This window comes from Aureococcus anophagefferens (assembly GCF_000186865.1).
Source record: "Aureococcus anophagefferens unplaced genomic scaffold AURANscaffold_1, whole genome shotgun sequence".
NCBI classification, from domain to species: Eukaryota; class Pelagophyceae; order Pelagomonadales; family Pelagomonadaceae; genus Aureococcus; species Aureococcus anophagefferens.
This window is the reverse complement of record NW_008705561.1, coordinates 1,935,037-1,960,387: the sequence shown is the minus strand read 5'-3', so window position 1 is coordinate 1,960,387 and position 25,351 is coordinate 1,935,037. Positions and strand designations below refer to the sequence as shown.

The 25,351-nt window shown below is 71.9% G+C and overlaps 7 protein-coding genes across 7 annotated transcripts; 3 read left to right on the top strand and 4 right to left on the bottom strand.

Annotated features, from left to right (window-relative positions):
- On the bottom strand, positions 1-1,297 carry AURANDRAFT_70575 (hypothetical protein; the record flags this gene model as incomplete). Its single annotated transcript, XM_009034122.1, has 1 exon — positions 1-1,297. One exon carries the CDS (start codon positions 1,096-1,098, stop codon positions 1-3), a length of 1,098 nt encoding a protein of 365 aa, XP_009032370.1.
- A 1,014-nt stretch (positions 1,298-2,311) lies between these two features.
- On the bottom strand, positions 2,312-2,779 carry AURANDRAFT_18595 (hypothetical protein; the record flags this gene model as incomplete). Its single annotated transcript, XM_009034121.1, has 1 exon — positions 2,312-2,779. The coding sequence occupies one exon, from the start codon at positions 2,777-2,779 to the stop codon at positions 2,312-2,314; it is 468 nt and encodes a 155-aa protein (XP_009032369.1).
- Positions 2,780-8,106: 5,327 nt separating this feature from the next.
- Positions 8,107-9,574, top strand: AURANDRAFT_60729 (hypothetical protein; the record flags this gene model as incomplete). Its single annotated transcript, XM_009034390.1, has 2 exons — positions 8,107-8,660; positions 8,734-9,574. The coding sequence occupies 2 exons, from the start codon at positions 8,107-8,109 to the stop codon at positions 9,572-9,574; spliced, it is 1,395 nt and encodes a 464-aa protein (XP_009032638.1).
- A 2,100-nt stretch (positions 9,575-11,674) lies between these two features.
- AURANDRAFT_18923 (hypothetical protein) lies at positions 11,675-13,561 on the bottom strand (the record flags this gene model as incomplete). Its single annotated transcript, XM_009034120.1, has 2 exons — positions 11,675-12,323; positions 13,425-13,561. Coding segments are annotated over 2 exons (786 nt in total), but the record flags the coding sequence as incomplete, so codon positions are not given.
- Positions 13,562-17,893: 4,332 nt separating this feature from the next.
- AURANDRAFT_18505 (hypothetical protein) lies at positions 17,894-18,556 on the bottom strand (the record flags this gene model as incomplete). The annotated part of the gene is made up of 1 exon (XM_009034119.1): positions 17,894-18,556. A coding segment is annotated over one exon (663 nt), but the record flags the coding sequence as incomplete, so codon positions are not given.
- A 1,041-nt stretch (positions 18,557-19,597) lies between these two features.
- Positions 19,598-21,001, top strand: AURANDRAFT_60727 (hypothetical protein; the record flags this gene model as incomplete). Its single annotated transcript, XM_009034391.1, has 1 exon — positions 19,598-21,001. One exon carries the CDS (start codon positions 19,598-19,600, stop codon positions 20,999-21,001), a length of 1,404 nt encoding a protein of 467 aa, XP_009032639.1.
- A 547-nt stretch (positions 21,002-21,548) lies between these two features.
- AURANDRAFT_60726 (hypothetical protein) lies at positions 21,549-23,177 on the top strand (the record flags this gene model as incomplete). Its single annotated transcript, XM_009034392.1, has 1 exon — positions 21,549-23,177. The coding sequence occupies one exon, from the start codon at positions 21,549-21,551 to the stop codon at positions 23,175-23,177; it is 1,629 nt and encodes a 542-aa protein (XP_009032640.1).
- Between the last annotated feature and the right edge of the window lie 2,174 nt (positions 23,178-25,351).

Below are 25,351 nucleotides of genomic sequence, written 5' to 3'. Positions count from 1 at the left end.
CTATCGCGCGGCCTCCGCGGGCGCGGGCGCGTCGGCGAACTCGTCGTCGTCGTCGTCGTCGGCGGCGTCGCCGTCCTTGAGCAGCGTTTTGAGCTCCTTGGACCCCGCGTCCTCGACGTCGCGCGACTCGACGGCCGGCTTCTTCTTCTTGCCGCCCTTGTCCGCGAAGTTGTAGACCATGGCGCCGACGGCGAGCACGAGCCCCACCCCCTGCTGGTTCGACACGGGGTGCTGGTAGATGATGATCGACGCGATGAGCGTCGTGATCTTGCGCCCGAGGCCGATGAGCGAGCACATCAGCGCGCCGAACTGCGCGATCGTCACGAAGATGAAGACCTGGCCCATGGCGCCCGTGAGGCCCAGCACGAGCAGGATGGGCCCCGTCTCCTGGACCATGGTGAAGAAGTAGTCGATCTCGTTGAGCATGACGAGCCCGAGGAACGCGAGGATCGCCTTCCCGAGCTGGATGTTGAACATCAATTCAAAGGGGCCGACGTGGTCGTTGGACATGATCTTGTCCTCGTAGGCGCCCGTCGCGCCGTCGAAGCTCAGGGACACGAAGAGCATGACGCAGCCGATGATCATGGTCATGCCGCCCTTCTCGTCGTCGCCGGGTTTGGTGGCGGAGCCGCCGAGCATGAAGAGGCACACGCCCGCGGTGATGACGAGGACGTTGACGTACTTCTTGAGGGGGTAGCGCTTGCCGAGGAAGGCGCCCATGATCATGACGGGGATGGGCTTGCAGGACTTGGCCAGCACCTGCACGGGGAAGATGACGTAGCGGAGGCTCCGAACCGAGAAGAACGTCGAGCCCATGGACAGCATGGCGACGAAGAAGAGCTTGTAGGTCGGCACCGTCGTCGGCTGCTCGCCCCGCAGCGTCTTGCCCACGTAGGCCGTCGTCGTGTAGAGCGTCGACGTCACGAGGATGAGGCTGAGCTCGTGGAGCTTTCGGCCGCCCGTCGTCGCGTACTCCATGGCGATGCCGTAGAGGATGAAGGAGAACATGATGCCGAAGAAGGAGATGGCGAGCCGCACCCAGTACTTGCGGCCGTCCGCCGGCGTCAGCTGCTCCGACGCGTCGCCGCCGCCCGACATGGTTTTACTAGAGCGGTGCCGCGCCGCGCCGCTTTCCTCCTGTCGTCGCGGCGCGCCCCCGGTCGGCGGGCCCCGCGCTGGCCGGAGACCCGCGAGCGGACGCGGTCTGGGCACGCCGAACGGCCGAACAGCGCGCGCCGAGCTGCGACGCGCGGCCACTAAGTCGCCGTCGTCGTCGACGTACACGCACCCCCAAAATCAGGGCGACAGTGGCGCCTCCGTGCAGCTTCGCGTAGATATTTCCTCGGTGCTGCCCCTCAGCGGCAGCATGGGAGCCGCTGGGCAATCCCTCAGCGGCAGCATGGGGGCCGCTGGGCAGTCCTTCGGCGGCGGCCTCGGAGTCGCGACCCTCGTCCTCGCGTGCCTCCCGCAAACGCTCCGGTCGTCGGCGCCGGGCTTCACCTACACCAAGTACCCGAGCGGCGACACCTACGTGTCGAGCTGCTACGAGATCTACGAGTTCCACGACAGCGAGCCGGTCCTGCTCGTGCGGCAGAACAACCCGGCCTACTACCTCACGGAGGCCTACGCGGACACGAACCTCTGCGGCGTCCGCGGCGAGATGGGCGACCGCGTCGCCTACCTCCGCTTCGACCTCAGCGACTTCTCCTTCGACGCCGTCGGCTCCGCCGCGTTCCGCGCGACGCCCGACGGCTTCCCGCCGGACATGGAGGTCCGGGTCTACGCGGGCTGCGAGGCGGACCGCCTCGAGGACGCCGTCCGCTACGACCACCAGCCCGCGGGCGGCCAGCTGCGCTGCACCTGGGTCGGCGACGGCGACGTCCTGCGCGACTCGACGACGCGCGGCTGCGACCTCACGCACGACGTGCGCCTCGCCGCGGGCGGCGACCTCTGCGTCAAGCTCGTCGGCAACGCGAACGCGGCGTCGTCGGACCTGCTCCACGAGGCCGCGGTCTTCTGGAGCAGCGACGCGCCCGACGCGGAGCACAGGCCCTGGCACACGGACGCGCGGACGCACATGGGCTTCGGCCCCGGCGCGATAGGACGGGGCTCCGTCAACGGCCAGGAGTTGACGCTGAAGCCCCATCTCCGCATCAACGGGAGCGACTGCGGCAGCCTGTTTCCGGACTACAAAGGAATGGGCTGCGGGCCGGAGTTCGGCCTCGCGTCCTACGCGTTCACGCCGAGCCCGACGACGTCGTAAACATTTAAACGGCGCGCGGGCGTCCTTGGCGACGTCGGCGCGCGGGCCTCACTTGGCGCCGGACCACAGCGAAAGCTGCGGCCGCTGCCCGACGAAGACCTCCGCGCCGGCGTCGTCGTCGTCGTCGACGTCGACGTTGTTCTCGGCGCGGACCCGAGCGGCCGCGGCCGCGATCCCCGCGGCGTTGTCGTCGAGGGCGCGCTCCGGCGGCGTCTTGTACGGGAGCTCGAGAAAGGCGAAGACGTCCTCTTCGCGCTCGAACTCGACGGGCCGGCCGACCGCGACCTTGTTGTCGACGTATTTCCCGCGGCTGTCCGTCGCCTTGCCCCTGCGGACCGTCGGGCGCAAGCCGCGGTCGCAGAGCGTGAAGCCCTTCGCCTTGGCAAAACAGCGCATGGAGCGGTTGAAGTGATCGGAGCCCGTGAAGTAGAGCAGCGCGCACGCGTAGTGCTGCGGCGCGTAGACCTTGACGTCGATGCGGCGGTGGGGCAGGGAGTCGAGGCGGCAGATGCCCATGAAGCTCGCCGCGCCGCAGTCCGCGACCTCGCCGAAGACGCTGCCCTTCTTGCCGAAGTGCATGTTGCCCGCGAGCGTGTGCTTCATGAGCCCCGCGTCCGAGAGCGCGTCGACCAAACGCCGGAGGAAGTCGTCGCGCGCGGGCTTCGTGCGGCGCGCCGCGAGGTCCGGGTGGTCGCGCGCCACGCCGTCGACGGACGGCAGCGACGACGACGCGATGGACGACGCGTCGTCGGGGCCGTCGTCGTCGCCGCGCCAGGCCTCCGCCGTGATCAAGACGTCGAGGTCGCCGCACGTCTCCTTGCCGCGGCGAAAGGAGCCCGCCGCCGTGACCGAGAGCGCCCCGGCGTTGCCCAGTTCCGCGAAGAGCTTCTCCGCGCACGCCTTGACGCGATCCGCGATCGCGGCGGCCTCGGACCGTGGCATGCGCGCCTGCAGGTCCTCGTGGCACGAGAGCGTCGTGTGCACGTTGGGTTGGACGAGCCTCGGATTCAGTCGCACCGCGCTCCGGAGCTCCACGACGTTGCGCGCGCCCGTCGCGTCGTAGAGCTTGCGCGCCGTCGCGGGCCCGATGCCCCATATCTTCGAGAGGCATTTGAGCGCGCCGAACTCCTCGTTCGCGCGGTAGTCCTCGAGCGACTGCAGCGTGCCCGTCTGCCAGATGTCGATGACCTTTTTCGCGCTCGAGCCTTTGAAGCCCTTGCCGAGGATGCCGAGCAGCGCGTCTTCGTCCATGTCGTCGTCCGTGAGCACGCGGTTCAAACCGTCGAGCTTTTTGATGAGCTTCGGCAGCTGCTGAGCGGACCATGTCTGCTTCTTGGGGTCCATCTGGTAGTAGTCGTGGAGCTCCTCGAGCGCCGCCACGACCTCGGCGTGCTTCTTGGGACGCACGGCCGCCGGCTTGCCGCCGCAGGCGAAACCTTCGTGGAGCTTGCGCAGCGGCCGCGGCGACCGCGGCGACCGCGGCGACGACGACGACGAGGGCGAGGGCGCCGGCGCCGGCGCCGCGCGCGCGGCGCCGACGAGGTAGTCGTCCGGCGGCAGCGGCTTCTTCAGCTTCAGCAGATTCACCATCCACTCGAACTTGGCGACCGTCACGTCGTCGCCGCAGCCCGAGGGCCGCGACGCGTTGTCGCCGACGATGACGACGGTGGCCGCCGCGAAGGCCGCCCGCTTCGCGGCGTCCGGCGCCGAGGCCTCCACGAGGCCCTGCGCCGGGACCTTCGCGGACCGCGTCCGGGCCCCGGCGCCCTCGACGAGCCGCGCGCCGAGCTTCTCGACGGCCAGGCTCGCCTGCATGCGCGCTTGCCGTTGCGGAAGCTGCTCGCTGACGACGTAGCAGAGCACGTGGCCCTCGAGGACGCGCACCGGATCGATCGCCGGCGCGGGCGCGGGCGGCGCGGGCGGCGCGGGCGGAGCGGGCGGCGCGGGCGGCGCGGGCGCTAGAACGACGGGCTCCCGCGCGGCCGGCGGCGGCGGCGCGACCGGCTCCGGCTCCGGCGTCTCGGGCGACGGCGACGGCGGCGCGGCCAGCGGCTCGCGCACGGGAGACGGCGGCGCGGTCAGCGGCTCGCGCACGGGCGACGGCGGCGCGGCCGCCTCGGGCGCGCGCGACGGCGGCGCGGCCGCCTCGGGCGCGGGCGGCGGCGGCGCGGCCGCCTCGGGCGCGGGCGGCGGCGGCGCGGCCAGCAGCGGCGGCAGAGACAAAGACATGGGCGTCGGCGGCGCGCGCTGCGACGCCGGCGCCTGGGACGGCGGCTGGGACGGCGGCTGCGTCCAGTCGTCGTCGTCGTCCGCGTCGCCGGGCGCGTTGATGACGAGGGGCGGCGACTCCGGCTCGGGCGCGAGCGTCGCGGGCGCGGTCACGGGCGCGAGCGGCGCGGGCGCGGGCGCGGGCGCGACCGGCGGCACGCACGCGACCGGCGGCACGCGCGCCACCGGCGCGGGCGCGAACGAGCTCGCGCGCGTCGGCGGCGGCGGCGGCGGCGGCGGGCCGACTCGCCCCGCCTGGCGCTTCTCTTCGAGCCGGCGCTTCTTCCGCCGCGCCTTCTCAATCCCGGACCCGATACGAACGCTCACGCAGAACTCGCAGTAGCCCGAAGTGCCATTCTTTGCGTCGGCACCGATGGACGACGCTCCCGGTTTGCCGCATCCCTTGCAGGTCTCGCGCAGGCGCTTCCGCGATGCCATACGGGTGCGGCGCGGCGGTGCGGCGTTGGTGCGAGTAGTGTGTGGGGTGATGTAGATGGCGTGGGCAGAATTGGTGCGAGCAGTAGCAGTGGCGGCGCGGCGCGGAGGACTGGGCCGGCGGGTTCCTCAGCGCGTTCCTGAGCTCCCGCGGGCCCGAGAGACCGATCGACGGCATCTCAGACTCAGGTGTTGTGTGCAGTGGACGATGCACCTCGATGGAGACGATGATGCGCTCGGGCTGCTCGCTCGGGCTGCTCGCCTGTGCGTCGTTCGCCTTGTGAGACGATGATGCGCCTCGGGCTGCTCGCCTGCGCGTCGCTCGTCACGAGCAGGCCGCTCTGGTCGCGCTCGGCGATCACCGCCGTGCGCGAGCTCCGACGCGTGCTACCGTACGACGCCGCCGCCTGCGCTTCGAGCACCGATGCCGCAGCGAAAGTGGGCTGCGCGGAGCGCCGGTTGCTGGAAAGCACGGAGGCCTGGCTCGAGTGGCACATCCCATTCGTCACCTCCAAAGATGCCGCCTCCTGCGCGCGCTTCTGCGCGGACGTCCTCGGCGCGGACGGCCGGCCGCGCGTCGCGTTCGCGTACCAGGGCCACAAGCGGCTGCGCAAGGGCTACGGGAACCACGTCCTGGCCACGCTGGGCGCGCTGCTGCGCGCGATCCACGAGAACCGGTCGGCCGTGCTCGGCTTGGACGACGAGGTCCGGGAGCTGAACACGCCGCACCTCCGCTACGACGACGGCGCGGTCTGGACGGTGCGGGCGCTCCGGGCGCGGTACCTCGCGTGCGGCTGCCCCGTGCCCGACGCCGTCAAGCTCACGCGGCGCGGCGGCGACACGCCCCTGTGGCACTCGCAGAAGCAGATCTTCCACCTCGCGGGGATGGCGCCCGACGACCGGCTCCCGCTCGCCGCGGACCCGGAGCGGGGCTTCGGCCTGGGCGACGCGTACGACGGCGCGTTCGCGGGCGGGGCCGCCGTCGGCGTGGGCGGCGCCGCGTGCGGCGACCGCCGGGGGAAGCACTTCCTCTCCAGGGGCTTCGGCGAGCTCGCGCGGCACCCCGACGCCTACGGCGTCCTCGCGTACCTGTTCCTGCGGCCGTCGGCGGTCGTCGGCGCCTACGTCGAGGACGCCGTCGAGCGCCTCGGGCCCTTCGGCCTCGGCGTGCACCTCCGCGTGAACCTCCATGTCGGCGTGACGACGCACGGCGTCAACGACGCCGGCGGCGCGAACGTGAAGATGGGCGTCGAGAAGGCGAGGAAGCTGGAGCCGACGGCCGAGCCCTGGTACGCGGCGCTCCGGGACGCGCAGCTGCCGGGCCTGCTCCGCGCGTCCCGCCTCGGCGCCGCCAAGGCGCTCCTCGTGAGCGACCAACCGGCCGTCGCCGCGGACCTCGCGGCCCGAATTCCGCGCGTTTCGCCGATCGACGCGGCCGCGGACGCGCAGAGACGCGCCGACGCCGTCGCCGCCGTGACGGGCCAGGAGCGCGACGGCCGCTTCATGATCCAGTCGAGCGACTGGGGCGCCGCGCCGCGCTGGGCGGCGCTCGCGGAGCTCTACCTCCTCTCGACCGCGCGCGTCGTCGCCTGCGCGGGGCCCTACTCGCCGTCGACGTTCTGCGAGCTCGCCGCGGCCATCGCCGCCGTGCGCGACGCCCTCGACGGGCCGCCGCCGCCGCCGACGGCGCCGCTCTGGCGCTCGGGGCGGAACGCGTCCTTCTTCCCCGCGATGCTCTGGTGCCCCGCGGTCGGCGCGGACCCGGCGGCCGACCCGGCGCGGAAACGGACGCGCCGCGACCCGCCGCTCGACGAGTCGCCGCCGCCCTGCTGCGAGGCGATCCTGCTGGCGTAACTTGACGTGCTCCTTGAGCTTTGGAATTCCTTCGGTGTCAGGGACCCGAAACTCTAGACGATGGGCAAGTCGCTCGGGCAGCCCGGCGCTGGCGAGAGAAACTTGTTCACGATGGGCAGGCCGCTCGGGCAGCCCGGCGCTGGCGAGAGGCAGCCGCTCCTTGGGCGGCCAGCGGAAAGCCCATTACCCGCGGCCAGACATCGCTGGGTGCAGACCTTGGGCGCGGCGCTGACGCTGGCGGGTGCGGCGCTCCTCGTCATCTCCGCGAACGCCGCGGCACCGCCATCCTCGCGATTCACATTAGAAGCGGCGCCGCACGAGGAGCAGCGCTTCTGCGTCGCGCAGGCCTCGGTCGGCGACGACGAGGCCGCGGCCGCGCGCGGCCCGCGCGGCGGAAAGCGCGCCTACGCGTCCCGCAACGGCTACGGCTTCGTGGACCTCGAGGCGGCGACCCTGCGGCAGCTCGTCGCGCACGAATGCCCGGCCATCGCCGCCGCGGCGCGCCACAGCGACGCGCGCGCGGCCAAGGCCCTGTGCGCGCTCCGCGCGGCGGCGGACGCGGGCTGCGAGTGGACGCTCTACGTCGACGCGGCCGCGGAGGTCGTCGACGGCGGCGCCGCGCTCGAGGACCTGCTCGACGCCTCGTCGGGCTGGGCGGCGTCGACCGTCTGGTTCCTCGTCGACGGCGCGGCCCGCCCGGCGCCCTCGGGGCCGGTCGGCGGGCCCGCGCGCTTCGCGGGGACGCTCGACCTCTCCGCGCTGCTCGCGCGGGGCGGCTCGGACTTTGTGGCGACGATGACCGACGAATTGCTCGCCATCGCCAACGAGAGCGACTTCCTCGCGTCGGCCTCGTGCCGCGGGCAATCGAACGCCACGGCGGCGAACGCCTCGGACGTCGCGGACCCCTGCGCGTCGCCCGCGACGCGCGCGGAGTGCGCGCTGGGCTGCTTGACGAGGATGCATCCCAACTGGCTCGACGAACGCACGTCGGTGTGCCTCCGGAGCTCGCGGAGCGACGACGAGCCCTATTTGTACCTCGACGACGGGCGGAGGCCGCCGCCCTACTACCGCACGCGGCGGCCGACGTTCCTGCGCCTCGCGCCCTAGCGACGTTAAAGCGCCGGGTTTTGGTGTCTAACGCGGCCGCCGATAAAGTCGCCGCTGTGTCGCGCCTTAGTGTGGACAACAACTTCAAAAACAACTTCAAGAACGCGCTTCACTAAAATCGGGGCAGCCTGCGCCGCCGATCCGCGACTGGAGGCGCTGCCCGCACTCGCGCAACGACGATGACGGACTTCACGCGCGACAACCCGGGCCTGGGCAAGGCGCTGGTCTACACGCTCGAGTCCGTGGACCGCACGGACCACCCGGCCGGCGCCGGGCCCGGCGGGCCCGGCAAGCCCTGCACGGCCTTTCTCAAGTGCGGCGAGTCGCGGCGCCAGTGCAAGTTCGCCGACGTCGTCAAGGAGGGCTCGCCCTTCGTCATGTACGCGACGGAGAAGGACAAGCTCGTCTTCCTCGAGTTCGACGACAAGCCCGCGCTCTGGCGCGAGCCGTTCCTCGACCGGGGAGCGCGGAAGCTCGTGAAGGAGGGCAGCCGCGTCGCCGTCTGCTCCTTCGAGACGGCCAAGGCCTGGATCGAGGAGCACAACAAGTACGACGTCCTCCTCGAGGGCCGCGTCTGCTTCGTCTTCAACTGCGGCCGCTGCGGGTCGACGCTGCTGCACAAGGCGCTCGAGGCGCTCGACGTCCAGAGCTCGTCCGAGCCCCACTGGTGCGACCAGATCGGCGCCCGCGCGCCGTCGACGCCGCGCGACGACACGTGGCAGGCTATCGTGTTGTGCCTCGCCCTGGAGCGCGCGCCGGCGCGGCCTCGCGCGAGTCGCGCGCGCGCGACGGCGCCCCCCCCGCAGGTTCCACCTGTCGCCGAACCCGGACGCGAAGCGGTTCTCGCTCAACCCGAAGAACATCAACGGCGGCGCCTTCCTCGCGGACATCGTCGCCGTCGACTTCCCCAAGAGCACGATGTGCTTCATGTACCGGTCCGCGGAGAAGGTCATGGACTCGTTCGGCCGCCTGCTCTGCGCCGGCGACGACGCCGCGACCGTCGAGGCCGAGCGGGCGGACTGGCGGTCGACGCCGGCGCTCATGCGCGTCGCGACGCTGCCCATGCTGCCGCTCTACGCGACGGCGGTCGAGGACGCCGCGACGGCCGGCTCGCTGCCCTTCGGCGAGGCGAGCCGCGCCAAGGTCGCCATGGAGTTCTGCAAGTGGTTCGACGCCGTCGTCTCCTGGCTCACCCTCGTCCAGCGGCGCCACGACGAGCAGCTCGACGACCCCGTCACGCGCGCCGTCGCGATCCGCTACGACGACTTCGTCGCAAAGGAGTCGCGCGAGGACGTGCTCGTCGCGGCGCTGAGGCACCTCGGCGGCTTCTTCGAGACCGACGGCGACGTCGCCAAGGCCGTCGCCGTCTTCGACGTCGACTCCCAGGCGGGCTCCGCGATGACGCGACATTCCGCGGCGCCGTTCCTCACGGACGCGGACCGGACGCTCGCGCGCCGCTGCGTCGCCGACGCGGCCAAGGTCCTCAAGCTCCCGCTCAAGGCCCTCGACGGCGGCGCGAACCTGCTCCTCCCCAACTCCCTCGGCGCCACGGACTGCCCGACCTACAAGACCGTCGAGCCCACGGCGTTCCAGAAGTTCCAGAAGAAGGTCGGGGCCTTCGAGGAGAACAACTGCGCCCAGTCCTAGGCGTCTCCGATACACCAAATTATATTACACGCGCACTTGGCGCCTCTCGCAGCGGTCCGCGGGGCGTCGCGCTCGGTGTGGCCTCGGCGTGACTCGATCGGCGCCCGACTCTGTGGGCGCCGAGAATAATACGGGGTGAGGGCACAGCGACCGCGCGACGTCCCGCCGATCGCTTTTTAGCCGCATATCCGTCCCGTCAGCGTGTCGCACGAGTGCTTCCAGCGCCCGGACGCCTTCATGTTCTCCACGAGCTCCTCCACGGGCTCGTCGTCGGCGTGGGACGGAAGGACGGACGAGATGACGCGGCCGAAGATCGTCTGCTTGGGCTTGGCCCGCGCCGCCGTCAACTGCTCGCGCGGCCGGCGCAGAGCCTTGGAGAGTGCGTCATCCTGGCTCGTGGGCGGCTGGCTGCCGGCGAAGCTCGGCGACGCGAGCCAGCCGGCGAAACTCGGCGACGCCGGTCGCCGGAGCGTGGCAGCACCGCTGAGGGCGCTCGCGGACGGCGCGAGGGTCGCTACCGCGAGAACGGTGACCGCAAAACGGAGTGCCATAGGCGATGACAAGCCCGAAGATCTCGAAGTGCAACCGACCTTCGGCAAAACCTGACGCATCAGCCTCCGGCTCGCTTGGGCCGCTTCGCGCCGCAAGTCTGCGAGCGGATCTGTAGCCTCGGTTTGCAGAGTGGTTCGTGGTGCCGACAGCGGATTTAGAAAGCCTGAAACAGGAGCGGCACAGTCGGCTGTCGCCACGCGGCACCTAGGCCGGGGCGCGCGACGCGTGGACGCGGCAACGTGCCGCCATCAAATCCCAGCCCGTCGCCGGTGGCAAGCTTCCAGCGAGCCCGGCGCCCCGCCGAGACACAGGCTACGCCCCAATGCTGCCCGGAGCGGCAAAAACCGACTCACAGAGCAACTTGAATTCATGTTGCATCATAGGCCAAACAGAGAGCATGAGCTAAGAAGTGCCAAGCGTCAGCGCGCTGCCTCGACAACACAGCAAGAGCATGGCCGAGGCAAATCCAGCTAAGCGCCAGCGCGTCGACACGACATCACCACCATCGCTCGCCCAGATCCGCGTCGGCACGGCGGGCATCATGGGCGGCGGCCTCGACGCGCACCAGGCCGACCTCGACTTCTGCGAGATCAATTCGTCGGCCTACGGCGCGCCGTCGGCGACGACGCTGCGGTCCTGGGCGGCGCGGTCGGCCAGGGGCTTCCGCCTGGGTCTCAAGGCGCCGCAGACGATCACGCACGCGGCGCGCCTCGACGCGCCCGAGCGCTCGGAGGCGTTCCTGCGGAGCCTCGCGCCGCTCGCGGCCAAGGACGTGCTCGGGCCCGTGCTCTTCCAGACGGCGCGCACACTAACGGCGGACGCGGGCAAGCTGCGGCGGCTCCGGGACGCCCTTCGCGCCGCGGGCGTCGACGCCAAGGTGGCGGTCGAGTTCCGCCACCCGTCGTGGCGCGAGTCGCGGGAGGTTTTGGACGTCCTCGTCGAAGCGGACTGGGCGCTCGTCTCGCATCCGAACTCCGTGGGCCGCGCGACGGTCGCGCGCGGGGCGCGCGACGGCTCGGCGCCGTCCTACGAGTTGGACGCCGTCGACGTCGTCGATTCCGAGGCGTCGTGGGCGTACGTGCGCCTCCACGGCCGCAACGACGAGCACACCTACGACTACAGCGACGACGAGTTGCGCGCCTACGCGACCCAGGTCGACGCGCTGCGCCGGCGGCCCCAGATCAAGGAAGTCTACGTCTCGTTCCTCAACGACGACGCGGACAACGCGATGCTGCGAAACGCGAAGCGGTTCCGGGAGCTCGTCCACGCCGAGGCCGGCGAGGCCGTGCCGTTTGCCCCGAAGCAGCCGCGGAAGACGATCCTCTCGTTTTTCAAGCCCAAGGGGGCAACGTAATCACCGGACCGTCTTCTTCTTGGGCACCGTGGTTGATGCGTCGTGCGGCAAGACTCTGCGTTTGTCAATGGCGTTGTGATTTCAAGGCCTGCCAGCCGCGCGACGTATCAACCACGGCAAAGCGGGGTACACGGGGGAGTAAGTCGGACTTCGCGGGGAAGGAGGCGGCCGGGGGTGCGGGCCTCTGGGGGGACCTACTCGATGGTGAAGGTCGTGCGGAACGTGTTGTTCTTCTTGGGCTTCGTCGCGCCGGCCGCGCCGTAGAGGCGGACGTCGATGGCGTCGATGCCCTGGGCCTGGAGCTTGCGGAGCACGTGGGGCGTGTCCGTGAAGTCGAGGCCGAGGTCGTCCTCGATCATCTGGACGGACTGGTGGCCGTCCTGGTGCGTGACGAGGACGTGGAGGTTCGCCGAGTTGGCGCACCAGCCCTCGCCGCCGGGGATGTGCCACGCGTTGCGGATCATGAGCTCGAAGTAGTCGTCGTCGTCGACGGACGCGGACACGTTCGCGTAGTAGTTGTGGAACTCGCCCCGCGTGACCTTGCCGTCCTTCTCGCCGCCGACCTCGAAGGTGTCGAGGAACTCCTGGAGCACCTCGTTCGACGACTTGGCGCCCGCGATGACCTCGGGGTGCTGCGACGTGTCGAACGCGTCGACGAGGTCCTCGACGTCCACGACGCCCGACTTGTCCCGGTCGAGCACCCCAAAGGCCTTGTCCACGAGGCCCACGCGGCGGCTCGCCATGGGCCCCCGCACGGCGAGGAGGAACTCGTCGTAGGAGATGGCGCCGTTCGCGTCGCCGTCGAAGAGCGCGAAGAGCGCGTCGACGTCGTCCGTCGCGAGCCTCAGCCCCGTCTCGGCCATGCACTTGTGGAACTCCACGGGCGAGATGCCGCCGGAGTTGTCGTCGTCGGCGATCTTGAACTTGCGCGCGATGCCCGCGATGCCCCGGCAGCCCAGGAACCGGAGCTTCGCGCGGACGGACTTGAGGACCGCCTGCCCGTCGAACTTCTTGAGCGTGCGGCTCAGGGACCCGTCGGCGGCGCGCGGGCTCGACGCGCCGGGCCCGTAGGCCGGCGCGGGCTTCTCCTGCATGTCCGCGCCGAGCACGCTGTGGAAGACGTCGTTCGGCGACCGCTTCTTGTGCGCGGCGGGCGGCGACGGCGGCGCGTCCGTCTCGCCGATGTTGATCTGCGAGCCGAACATGCCCCCGTGGCCCGCCTGCATCTTCTTCCCGCTCGACCGCGCGTAGGCGTCCGTCTGCTGCGTGCCGCCGCCGGCCGCGCGCGACGCGACGACGCCGCGGAACGTCTTCGGCGACGCCGACTTTTGGGCCGAGGACCTCTTGGCGCCGCCGGAGCCCTCGATGGCGACGGCGTCGACGCCCTGGGCCCGCAGGCGCCGGAGAATCTCCTTCTCGTCCCGGGGCAGCGACAGCCCCAGGTCGTCCTCGACGCACTCGACGGCCTGCGACCCGTCGGACCGCGTCACCAAGACCCGCAGGTTCGTACTGTTGCCGCACCAGCCGTCGCCGCCCGGGATGTGCCAGGCGTTGCGCATCATCAGCTCGAAATAATCATCATCATCGACGGAGCAGGACACGTTCTCGTAGTAGTTCTCGAACTCCTGCGCCGTGACCTTGCCGTCCAGATCGCCGCCGACGTCGAACGTCTCCAGGAACTCGCGGTAGACGTCCTCCGCCGAGGACTTCCCCGCCAGCACGTCCGGGTGCTTCGACGCGTCGTAGCGCGACGCGATCTCCGACGGCTCGATGGCGCCCGAGCCGTCCGCGTCGAGGATCGCGAACGCGCGGCGCGCCATGTCCTTGCGGCGGCCGTTCATCGGCGGGCGCACGGCCCTTAAAAACTCCTCGTAGTCGATGGACCGCGACCCGTCGCGGTCGAAGTGGTCGAACAGGAGGCGCTGCTCGCTGTCCGTGAGCGACGCCATGCCCAGCTCCTTGAGCGCCTTGTGGAACTCGAGCGAGTTGATGCTCTTGGACCCGTCGTCGTCGACGATGCGGAACTTGCGCGCCAGCCCCACGATCCCCCGCGCGCCGTGCGCCGCCAGCTGCGTCCGCAAATCATACAACAAGCGCTCGATGCCCGCGGCGGCCTCGTGGGACCGCGCGCCGAGGCGCCCGACGTCGTGGGCCTTCAAAGCGTCCGCGACGCCGTACGCGTCGCCGAAGCGCGCGCCCGCGGACGCGGAGACGCGGTCCGGCGTCCGCTTCGCCCCGGCCTTGCCCCGGAAGGCGGCGAGGGCGACGGGCTTGCCCGGCGTCGCCGGCGCCGGCGCCGGCGGCGCGGCCTGCTCGCCCGGCGGCCGCCAGACGCGGGTCACGAGCGCGTCGAAGTAGTCGTCGTTCGACACGGCCGCGCCGACGTTGACGTGGTAGGTGACGAACTCGGCGAGGGACGCGGCCTTGTGCTCGGGCACGTCGAAGGTGTCCAGGAACTCGGAGAAGGCGCGGTTCGCCGACTGGCGGCCCGCGAGGACCTCCGGGTGCGACGCCGCGTCGAACGCCGCGGCGACGCGCTCGGGGGGCACGACCGCGACGTCCGGGCCGAAGGCGCGGACCCAGGCCTGTTGCACGAGGGCCAGGCGCCGGGCGCTCAGCGGCGGGCGCACGAGCGTCACGAAGTCGGCGAAGTCGACGGTGCCGTCGCCGTCGGAGTCGCACGTCGCGAACAAGGTCCGGAGCTCCGCGGAACTTAAATGTGCGTCGACCTCGCGCAGCACGCTCGACAGCTCCTCCAGCGTCAGATGGCGGCTCGACGCGCCGCCGACGGCCGCGGCCTTGGCCCTCAGGCGCCGCTCGAAGGCCACGAGGCCGCGCGCGCCGCGCGAGAGCACAAAGTCCTGGTGGAGCCGGCTCGCGATGGCCTTGACGCCCGGGTCCAGGCCCTTCTTGAGCACGTCGACGACGGGCTGGCCCGGCGCCGGCGGCCGCTTCCGCGGCGGCGTCGACTTGCCCGGTAAAGCGGCGCCGCCCGTCGCGCGCGACGCGGCGCCGCCGATCATCTTCCGCCCGCGCGGCCGGTCCTCGAACTTGCGCGAGATGAGCTCCGCGGCGGCGGCGACGTTCGCCGCGCCCTTGGCGGCGACGTCCGCGGCGCCGCCGCGCTGGAGCGCCGCGCCCGCGACGAAGCCGTAGCCGTCGTCGCCGACGCCCGTCGGGCCCGCGTCCACGACCCCGAAGGCGGACGACGCCGACACGCCGCAGTGGTCGCGCAGCGCCGCGCAGAGCGCGTCGGAGTCGTCGGGCGCGATATGGAGCGACGCCGGGAGCTTCTCCACGGACGACCGGCCGTCCGTGCGCCGCGCGACGACGGTCAGGAACGCCTCGCCGTCGCGCATGGCCTCGTCGGACTGGACGCCCTCGAGGCGCCAGACGTTGCGCACGAGGAGCTTGAAGTAGGCGTCGTCGCCGACGGCGGCGGACACGCAGCGGTGGTAGTCGAAGAACTCGTCGGAGCCGACGTAGGGCTCGCCGCACGCGGACTCCTTCACGTCGAAGGACGCCAGGAAGTCGTCGTAGGCGTGCTGGGCCGACACGCGGCCCGCGAGCACCTCCGGGTGCTGCGACGCGTCGAAGGTCGCCGCGAGCTTCGAGGGGGGCACCCGGCCGTCGCCGTCCGCGTCGAGCCGCTTGAACGCGACCTCCACCAAATTCGCGCGCGGCAGCGACATGTGGGGGAGCCGCAGCGCGGCGACGCAGGCGCCCACCGTCGCGTTGCCGCTCGAGTCGCCGTCGACGGACTCGAAGACGCGCCGGAGCTCGCCGTCGGTGGCCACGGACACGGACGCGTCGCGGATCGCGGATTTGAACGCCGCGAGCGTGAGGTAGCCGCCCGGGTCCGCGGCGGCGGCGAGGTGGCGCTTCAGGGCGACGAACCCCCGGGGCCCGCGCTTGCGCAGCTCCGCCGCGACGCGCTTCGCGACGAGCTGCACGCCCGCGCCCGCGGCGCCGTCGCCGGACGTCTGCGGCGCCGACGTCGGGCCCATGGGCGCGACGTTGTCCGCGAGCGTCGTCTTGAGCTTGGCGTCGGCGATGCGGTCGAGGGCGGATTTGGGCCGCGGCGCGAAGGGGTTCGACGGCGCCGGCGACGCGGGCGCGGTGCGGGGGCGCGCGAGCTGCGAGGCGTAGTCGGGCGACGCGAGGCCGCGCTCCACGGCCGCGAGGGACCGCGCGCCGCCGCGCGCCGGCGCCGGCGCGGTCGCCGCGGGCGCTGCCGCCCAGGCCGCCTTCGGGGCCGGCGCCTTCGCGGCCGACCGCTGGTCGTCGCGGCCGTCGTAGAGGAGGTCGACGGTCGCCGCGTTGACGCCGACGAGCTGGAGGCGCCGCACGGCCTCGCGCTCGTCGAGCGCGCCCGACGCGTCGCGCAGCGTGCCGTCGTCCACGAGGTCGTGCGTCTTCTGGTGGCCGTTGGCCAGCGTCACGCGGACCCGGAGCTCGCGCTCGCCGTCGTGCGCCGCCGCGAGGCGCGCGCCGCCGGCCGCGGACGGCGACACGTGCCAGACGCCGCCGACGAGGGCGTCGAAGCGCGTCTCGGAAGTTTCGAAGGCGCCCAGGTTCGCGTAGTAGCCCTCGAAGTCCGCGAGGCGCACGAGGCCGCCCGCGTCGCCGACGTCGAAGTTGTCCATGAACGTCGCGTACGCGTCCTCCGGCGTCGCCAAACCCGCGAGCACGTCCGGGTGGGCCTGGGCGTCGAAGCGCTCGGCCAAAGCGCCGGGCGACACGGCGCCGGCGTTCTCGACGTCGAGCGTGTCGAACGCGAGGCGCACGAGCGCGCGGCGCCGGTCGCTCAGCGGGCCCCGGACGCAGGCCACGAACTCCGCGTAGTCGAGCGCCGCGGACCGGTCCGCGTCGAAGAAGGTGAAGACCTGCTCCGCGTCGCCGCGCGTGCACGAAAAGTTGACCCGTCGCAGCGCCTCGACGAACTCGCCGAGCTCGAGGACGCCGTTCCGGTTACCGTCGACGGCGAGGAACGACCGCCGGAGCCGGTGGAGGCCGTGGCTGCCCACCGTGTCCTTGAGGTGGCGCCGCAGCGCGTCGACGACGCCCTGGGTCCCCGCGGGCAGCGCGTCCCGCAGGCCCAGGGGCACGCGCGTCTCCATCGCGTCGACCTGCGCGCCGCTGCGGCCGACGCCCGCCGCGCCGCGGACGGCCGTCGCGAGGTCGTCGCCGAGGCCCGTCGTCGCCTGGCGGCGGGCCAGGACCGCCGCGGACTTGGCCGCGCCGAGGGTCGTCGCCGGCGCGCGGCGCGGCGGCGCGGCCGCCGCGAGCGGCGCCGCGTGCGCCCGCGCGTACTTCTTCGCCCAGCTCGCCTGCTTCGCGCCGTCGTCCGTGAAGGTCTGGCCCGCGGCGGACGTCACGGCGACGGCGTCGACGCCCTGGGCCCGCAGCCGCTTCAGGACCTCGAGGGCGTCCTCGGGCAGCGACAGCCCGAGGTCGTCCTCGACCATCTCCACCGACTGCGACCCGTCCGCGTGCGTCACGAGCACGCGTAGATTCGCCGTGTTCGCGCACCAGCCCTCGCCGCCGGGGATGTGCCAGGCGTTGCGGATCACGAGCTCGAAGTAGTCGTCGTCGTCGATGGAGCAGGACACGTTGTGGTAGTAGTGGTCGAACTCCGCGCGCGTCACCTTGCCGTCGACGACGCCGCCGACGTCGAAGGTGTCGAGGAACTCGCGGAGCACCTCGTCGGGCGACTTCTTGCCTTGCTTCACGTCCGGGTGCTGGGACGCGTCGAACTTGTCGACGACGTCCTGGCACTCGATGACGCCCGAGCCGTCCGCGTCGAGGACCTGGAACGCGAGCGCGACGAGATCCTTGCGCCGCTGCGACATGGGCCCCCGGAGGTGGGCGAGGAACTCCTCGTAGTCGACGTCGCCGGAGCCGTCGTCGTCCAGATACGCGAAGAGCGTCGCGTAGTCCTCCTGGCGCGGCAGGTGGCACTGCGAGTTCTTCACGCTTCGCTCGAACTCGCTGAGGTCGACGCCGCCCGAGCGGTCGCGGTCCGCGATGCGGAAGTTGCGGGCCAGCGTGACGATGCCCGTCACGCCGCGCGCCTTGAGGGCCTTGCGCAGGCAGTCGAGGGCGAACTCGGCCGTCGCGGGGGCCGTGGGGGCCGCGGCGGGCGCGGCGCGGCCGCTCGCGGCGGCGCGGCCGTTCGCGGCGGCGCGGCCGTTCGCCTTGCCGTCGCCGAAGGTCGCGCCCGCGGCGGACGTCACGGAGACGGCGTCGACGCCCTGGGCCCGCAGCCGCTTGAGGACCTCGTAGGCGTCCTTGGGCAGCGACAGCCCGAGGTCGTCCTCGACCGCCTCGACCGACTGCGAGCCGTCCGCGTGCGTCACGAGCACCCGTAGATTCGCCGTGTTCGCGCACCAGCCCTCGCCGCCGGCGATGTGCCAGGCGTTGCGGATCATCAGTTCGAAGTAGTCGTCGTCGTCGATGGAGCAGGACACGTTGTGGTAGTAGTTGAGGAACTCGTCCTTCGTCACCTTGCCGTCGACGACGCCGCCGACGTCGAAGGTGTCCAGGAACTCGCGCATGACCTCGTCGGGCGTGCGCGCCCCCTTCTTCACGTCCGGGTGCTTCGAGGCGTCGAAGCGCGACACGATGTCCGACGGCTCGACGACGCCCGAGCCGTCCGCGTCGAGCACGGAAAAGGCCTCGGCGACCATGGCCTGGCGCCGCGCGTTCGGCGGGCCCCGGATCGCGGCGAGGAACTCGTCGTAGTCGACCTCGCCGGACCGGTCCGCGTCGAAGTAGGCGAAGAGGGCGCTGATGTCGGAGCTGTCGAGGCCGCTCTGCGAGTTTTTGACGGACCGCTCGAACTCCACTTCCCTTAGCGCGCCGGAGCGGTCCCGGTCGGCGATGCGGAAGTTGCGCGCGAGGGCGACGATGCCCCGCACGCCCCGCTTCTTGAGCGCCGCCCGCAGCGAGTCCAGCGCGCGCTCCGCGGGCCGCGCGGCCGCGGCGGCCGCGCGCGCCGACGCGTCGCCGAGCGGCCGCGCGGCGCGCTTCCGCGACGACACGGCGGCGCCCCGGGGCCGCCACACGGCCTCCATCGTCGCCTCGAACTCGTTGTCGCCCACGAAGGCCGCGCTGAGGCGGTAGAAGTCGAGCAGGCCCTCGAGCGTCACGCGGCCGTGCGACACGCAGCCGGACTCGCGGAGCGCGCCCATGAACTCGGAGAGCACCGCCGCCGCCGTCTTCGCGCCCCGCTCGACGTCCGGGTGGCGGTCCGCGCGGTAGCAGGCGCCGACGTCGCCGAGGGACGCCGCGTCGCCGCCGCCCTCGCCGACGATGCGCCGGAAGACCTGGCCGACGAGCGCGCGGCGCCGCGGCGACAGGCCGCCCGCGAGCGCGTGCACGAACCTGCGGCGGCGCTCGGCTCGACGGGCGGCGCGCCGCGGACGCGCGACGACGCCGCGGCGGGCTCGCTCCGGGTCACCTGGCCGTCGCCGGTCTTGTCCATCTCGACGAAGAGGCTCCTCACCTGCGCGCGCGGCGGTCGCGCGGCCCGCCGGAGCGCGCCGCCGGGACGCCGCGGAGACGCGCGTCGGCGCTCGAGAGCCGCAGGCCGGCGCCGGCGATGCCGCGCGAGAACTCCTCGAGGGTCAGCTTGCCGGAGCCGTCGGCGTCCATGAGCCGGAACTGCGACGCGAGGTGCGTCGCGCCGCGCACGCCCTGCGCCGCGAGCCCATTCTGGACGTTGATGATGATGCGGTCGACGACGACCATGGCGGCGGAAGGCCGGCGCCGGTGCTGCGCAGCGCGGTACCGACCGCGCAAATTGCGGTGGTGCTGCGGCGCCGTTCCTCGAGCAAAATTGGCTGCCCCGGTCCGTTCTCGAGTGCACGCTTCGCGTCAACGACGTCTCGCGTCGCGATATACTAGCCGTTATTGACTTTCTTTTCTTAGCGCCCGAGAACCACCAACCAACTGCTATGGGGCTGCTTCCGCGCTGCGCGCTCCTCGCCGTGGCGGCCGCCGCCGCCGACGTCGCCGACATTGCCGACTTCCGGAACTACGCCGCGGGGAAGCTCAAGGCCGGCCTCGCGCAGAAGAAGCTGGCGGCGGCCTTCGACGGCTCGGAGGCGGCGCGCATGCGGCGCCCGAAGCGCATGCTCGACACGATCCACCCCTACATCCGCGAGGCCTGGGACACGAAGGGCCGCGTCGACCCCGAGGATTGGCAGCGGGCCCTGGACAAAGCGGAGCTCACGCCGAAGAAGGACGTCGCGGCGGAGAAGGCCAAGGCCCGCGCCGCGCGGAACGAGGTCGCGCGCGTGTCCCAGGCCGCGCCCGACGACGACGACTACGCGGGCCAGTGCGCCGACTTCTCCCACAGCACGGGCTGCTTCTCCGGGGGCTGGACCGACGACGACTTCATGACGCAAATGCAGATGTACGGCCTCAGCAGCCCGACGGCGTGCAACACGTGCGGCTTCAGCGAGGACGTGTCGGAACTCGGCCCCCTCGACTGCATGGACTGCGCCGAGAGCGGCGCCATCCTCGTCGTCGGCTTCTCCGACTGCACGGGCATGTGCGTCGACGAGATGACCATGGAGATCGCGACGACGATGATCGGCTTCGGCGGCATCGACGACTCCGCGTGCGTGCCCTACGCCGCCTGCTACGACGGCGACAGCCCCGTGCTCTCCGCGGCGACGGGCGGCACGAACACCTTCTTCCTCGACGGCGGCTACGCGCACGAGGCGGACGACCACGAGGGCCGCGAGCACGGCGAGGACGACGACCACCACGCCGAGGACGACGACGCGCTCATGGCGGCGAGCATGGCCGCGGTGGAGTGCATGGCCTCGAACTGCCCGACCTTCGACGACTTCGACTACTACTCGTACTCGTACGACTCGGACGACAACTACTTCGACGGCACCTGCGCGTCCGTGAGCGACATCGTCGAATTCGCCTACCAGTGCACCATGGGCGACGACTCCTGCTCCGCCTGCGCCGACCTGATTCGCACGTACGTCGAAGACATGTATGAGTACATCCTCACGGGAATTGGGCTCGACTGCGACCTCTCCTGCCCGGCCGTGGGCGTCACGAACGTCGTCACGGGCGACCTCACCGTCGAGGGCATGACCCTCGCGGACGCCGAGGCCAACGAGGCCGTCTTCATCGGGGCGATCGCCGACTCCGTCGGCGTCCAGGACGAGTACGTCACCGTGACCATCTCCGCCGCGTCCCGCCGCCGCCGCCTGACGGACACGCTCACCGTCGCCTACACCATCGAGACGCCCACGCTCGAAATGGCCGAAGAAGCCGCCGCGGAGCTCGGCGCGATGAGCGCCTCCGAGATCGACGCCGCCTTCCAGGCCGAGGCCGCGGACCAGGGCGTGTCGTCGGAATTCGCGTCCGTCCAGACGACGGCCGCGTCCACGCCCACGGCCAGCACCGAGGGCGAGGCCCTCGACGGCGCGTCCGCGGCCTCCGCGTTCGGCGTCGTGCTCTCCGCCGCCGTGGGCCTCGCCGCGCTCGCCTGAAGCTGACGGCCGTCCGACGCCCGCGCGCGCGCGCCGGCGCCCCTCCCCCCTCCCGCGTCCCCGAAATTCCGGCGCGCTGATCTCGCGCGTAATCCGGACTCCTTAGATGGCCCTTGAACATCAACTTAAGTAAAGCAGATCGGAGTTAATTTTGACCCCTCGAGCTATGGGAGCTATTGGCACTTTTTTTTTGACTTTTTTTTTTCGATGCACCTACGCGCCCCGGCGGACCCCCGGGGCACCAGGGGGTGGGGAAGGGCGCTGCGACGCGGCGGGTTGTCGAGGAACTCGCTTTAGCGCGCGTGCGACGGCCGCGTGTCGCGCCCGCGCGGGACCGCGCGGCGCATTACGACGGTCGGCGCGCGTTCGCCCCCCCCGCGCGCTCGCGCACGCCCCGGGCGGGTCCCCGGGGACCCCCTGGACCCCCCGCGGCTCGCGGCGCAAAAAAAAAAAAGTGAAAAAAAAAAGTGACCATAGCTCGGGGGGTCAAAATTACCTTAACCCCGGGTTGCTTTACCGGCTGTGACTGGCGAGCACACAGCTCGCAATGCTGCTCATGCTCCTCCTGGCGCTGCGGTCCGCGGCGTCCCTCGTCGCGCCGCGCCCGTCATCGCTGCTGCGCGCGCCGGCGCGCCGCGCGGCGAGCCTCGGCGACTACTTCGCGCTGCCGGCGGAGGCGTCGGCGGCGCTCGCGGCGCGGGGCATCGAGGTCGCGGCGCCGGCGCAGGAGGCCTTCTGGAGTTCGAGCCACGACGGGCCGGGCGCGGCGAAGGGCGAGTCGGCGTGCCTCCACGCGCCGACGGGCAGCGGCAAGACGCTCGCCATGCTCCTGCCGGCCGTCGCGCGCGTGCTCTGGGGCGGCCGCGCCAAGGGCCGCGTGCTCGTGCTCGCGCCGTCGCGCGAGCTCGTCGCGCAGCACGCGGACGTGCTCGGCGCCCTCGCCGGCGAGGGCGCCGTCGCGTCGGTGACGACGTCCGGCGTCGGCGCGCCCGGCGGCCTCGCCGCGGCCGCGGCCGCGATCGTAGACTCGCGCTGCGTCGCGGCGACCCCTTCCGAGCTCTGCGCGGTGCTCGAGCACGCGCCGGACCTCTACGGCGCTTTAAACGTCGAGGCCCTGGTCCTCGACGAGCTCGACCTGCTCATGCCCGCGCGCAAGTTCGGCGGCAAACGCGCGAGCCGGTGGCAGGACCGCGGGCGCCACCCGGCCGAGGCGCTCGCGCAGCTCGTCGCGAAGCGCGGCGTCGAGACGCTCCAGGTCGTCGCCGGGTCCGCGACGCTCGACCGGGCGTCGCGGAAGAAGCTCGACGCCGTGCTCAGGGCGTCGCCGCTGGTGCGGCCGCCGCTCCGGACCGTGAGCCTCGCTCCCGCCGGCGCCGTCGCGCTGACCGTGAAGACGTCGCTGCCCCTGGGCCCGAAGAACGTGCGCACGACGCTCACGTCCGAGCGGCTCCGCCACTGCGCGGTGAGCCTGCCGAGCAAGGCCGGCGACGCCGCGGCGCTCGACGCGGTCGTCGACGCGCTCGGCGCTTTGAAGCCCGCGCGCGCGCTGCTCTTCGTCTGCTCGAGCTCGGGCCTCAAGGTGCGCGCCGTCGCCGACGCCCTCGGCGCGCGCGCGGCCGGCGAGACCGTGGTCCTCAACGACGCGCTCTTCCCGTCGAGCCAGCGGAACCGGCGCCGGGGCTACGCGGACGCGGACGCGGCCGAGAAGAAGGCGCGCGAGGCGCGCGAGCGGGCCATGGACAGCGGCGGCCGCGACGCCCTGTCGCGCGCCGGCGCCGAGGAGCTGCGGGCCGCCCTCTGCGCCGCGACGCCCGCGGCGCCCGTCGTCCTCGTCGCGGACCAAGCCGTGACGCGCGGGCTCCACGTCGACGCCGTCGACGCCGTCGTCGTGCTGGGCAAGCCCGCGAACGCCGACACCTACGTCCACCTCGCCGGCCGCGCGGACCGCGACCCGCTCCGGGAGGCCGGCGGCGAGCGGCCCGCGGTGCTCACGGTCGCGAAGCGCCGCGACGTCGCCGCGCTGCGGGGCTGGCTCTCGGAGTTGGGCGCGGACCTCGAGGACGTCGACCTCGCGCCGCCGCCCGACCGGCCCGACGACGGCATGAACGCCAAGGAGCGGCGGAAGGCGAAGCGCGCCGCGGAGCGCGAGGCCGCCGAGGCCGCGGCGCAGGTCTAAGAAGGCTTCTCGCGCATGCGACGCGCGGCGAGGCGCCGGAGAGAAGGTCCCTTACTTGCAACATATCCCGCCGGCGGGCTATGTTAAACGCCGCGTCAACTTGGGTTTCAACCTCAAACCTTGCACGTCAACAGGGACCTCGACACAGCCGCTTGCCCTTGAAAAGGGACCTCACCCCCGCCGCTCGCGCCTTGCGGAGGACCTCGGACGCGCCGCCCACGCCTTAGAGTGCGCGACCCGCCCCAAAACCACGTGCCAGAAGCCCCCCGGCGACACCCTCATCGGCGAACGAGTTTTACGAGCGGGCGGCGACAAGCGGAGCGACCGGGCGGATACGATCGGAACGAACGTTGTGAACTTTGGCGAGCTAGGCGACGGCGGTCGGCGGCGCGTACTTTGGGAAGCAAGTCGGCGAGTCGAGCATCTTTTCGAGCTCTTCGGCGTATATCATACCGACGTCGAAGGCCGACGGCGCGTCGTCGGCGTCGGACGCGAAGTCGAGGACGTAGGACGCGCGGCGCGCGAGCGTCTGCCAGTGGACGAGGATCTCCGTCTCGACGTCCGCGGCGATGGCCGCGTTGCGCGCGTTGACGTTGCCACCGCCGCGCTCCGCGTCCAAATTCTCGCGGGCCCGGAGCGCCTCCGTCGCGACGTCGTCGAGCCTCTCCATGGCCGCGCGCTCGTTGCGCCAGGACACCGGCGCCGGCGCGATCGTCGCCGCCCACTGCTCGGCGACGTCCGGGAGCGCGAGGAGCGCGTCGACCTCCGCTTCGGACGCGACGGCGACGCGGCAGAGCGCGAGCAGCAGGCGCCCGCTCGTCGGGTCGCCGAAGCCCACGCGCACCCTCCGCTCGCCGCGGGCCCAGTCGGTGTCGTGTAGGTCCTCGTCGCGGAACCAGAGGCTCCGCTTCGCGCTCCGGCCCGGGAGAGCGTCGAAGAGTCGCGTCTGCCGTCGGCTCGCGACGTCGAACCCGCTCGACGCTTCGCTCCGCTCGCGCGCGTCGAGCGACACGGAGACCGTCGCGCAATCCTGGCTCGACGCGGCGTCGCGGCCCAAGAAGCCGTAGTTCAGGAGCGACCCCGCGGCGCTCAGGTCGCCGTAGGAGATGGACATCTCGCCCGGTTCGATGTCCCGCAGCGCCCGCACGACGAAGTCGCCGCGGACGTCGCCGGGCAGGCGCTCGACGCCCCACTCGCAGGACGCCCCGTCGGACACCTGGGCAGCACAAGAGTGATTCGACGTCTCTTCAACGTGAGTGTTCCGCGCGCGCGCGTTCCAAAGAAGGCACCCACGCTTCGAGACCGTTCCGAGAGATGATCGCTCGTCCAAAAGTCAGCCGAAACGAGTGGAAAACGGCCGAGATATGAGCCTTTGAAGTTGGGAATTTCGCTCTCTTGTGCCGCCCCGTCGGACACGGCGACGTGGTTGATCATGTCGACCAGGGGTATGAGGGCGCTCACGCCGTGCACGTAGGCGTCGTCGTAGTCCTCGCCGACGCAGGACCCCGGCGGCAGCGGGCCGTCGCCGGGCATCGAGAACGCGCGCGAGGCCACGATCGCCTTGGCCTGCGCCGGAAACGACCGGTGAGCCGGATCAGTCCGGCGAAACTTCTCATCTCTGTATCTCAGTCGAATCGACGTCGATTCGGCCGACGTTCGGACGGGTCGGTTGCTCTCGTCGAGTCCTTTCCGGGGAGTCGAACGCTCGCGTCGAAACTGTTCGATCGCGCGCCCGTCGAAGTCTCGTCGGGCGTTTCGTGTCCTGCCCGGGCCTCGGCCCAGGCCCAGCGCTCGCGGTCGCACGACGCCGCGTAGTCCGGCGAAACCCTCCGGAGCTCCGCGTGAAAGGCGTCGTCGCTCTTCACGCGCCCCCCCAATCTCCGGCCGACGTCGCTGTAGGCGAGGAGCGCGAGGTCGTCGCCCGCCCAGAACACGGGCAGGTGCGCGAGGTCCGCGACGGTGGGCAGGCTCTTGATGAACTCGGAGCTCGCGTCCTGCTCGAGGAGCCACACGGCGAGCAGGTCGCCGTCCGACGCGCCCTCGAGCGTCTTCGCCGCGGCGCCGGACGCGTACGCGAGCGCCGCGTCCGACGTGATCGCGAGCGCGCGCGGCACGCGGATGAGCACGCTGCCCTTCGCGTGGGCCGCCGTCGCGACGATCGCGCGCTCCGTGCC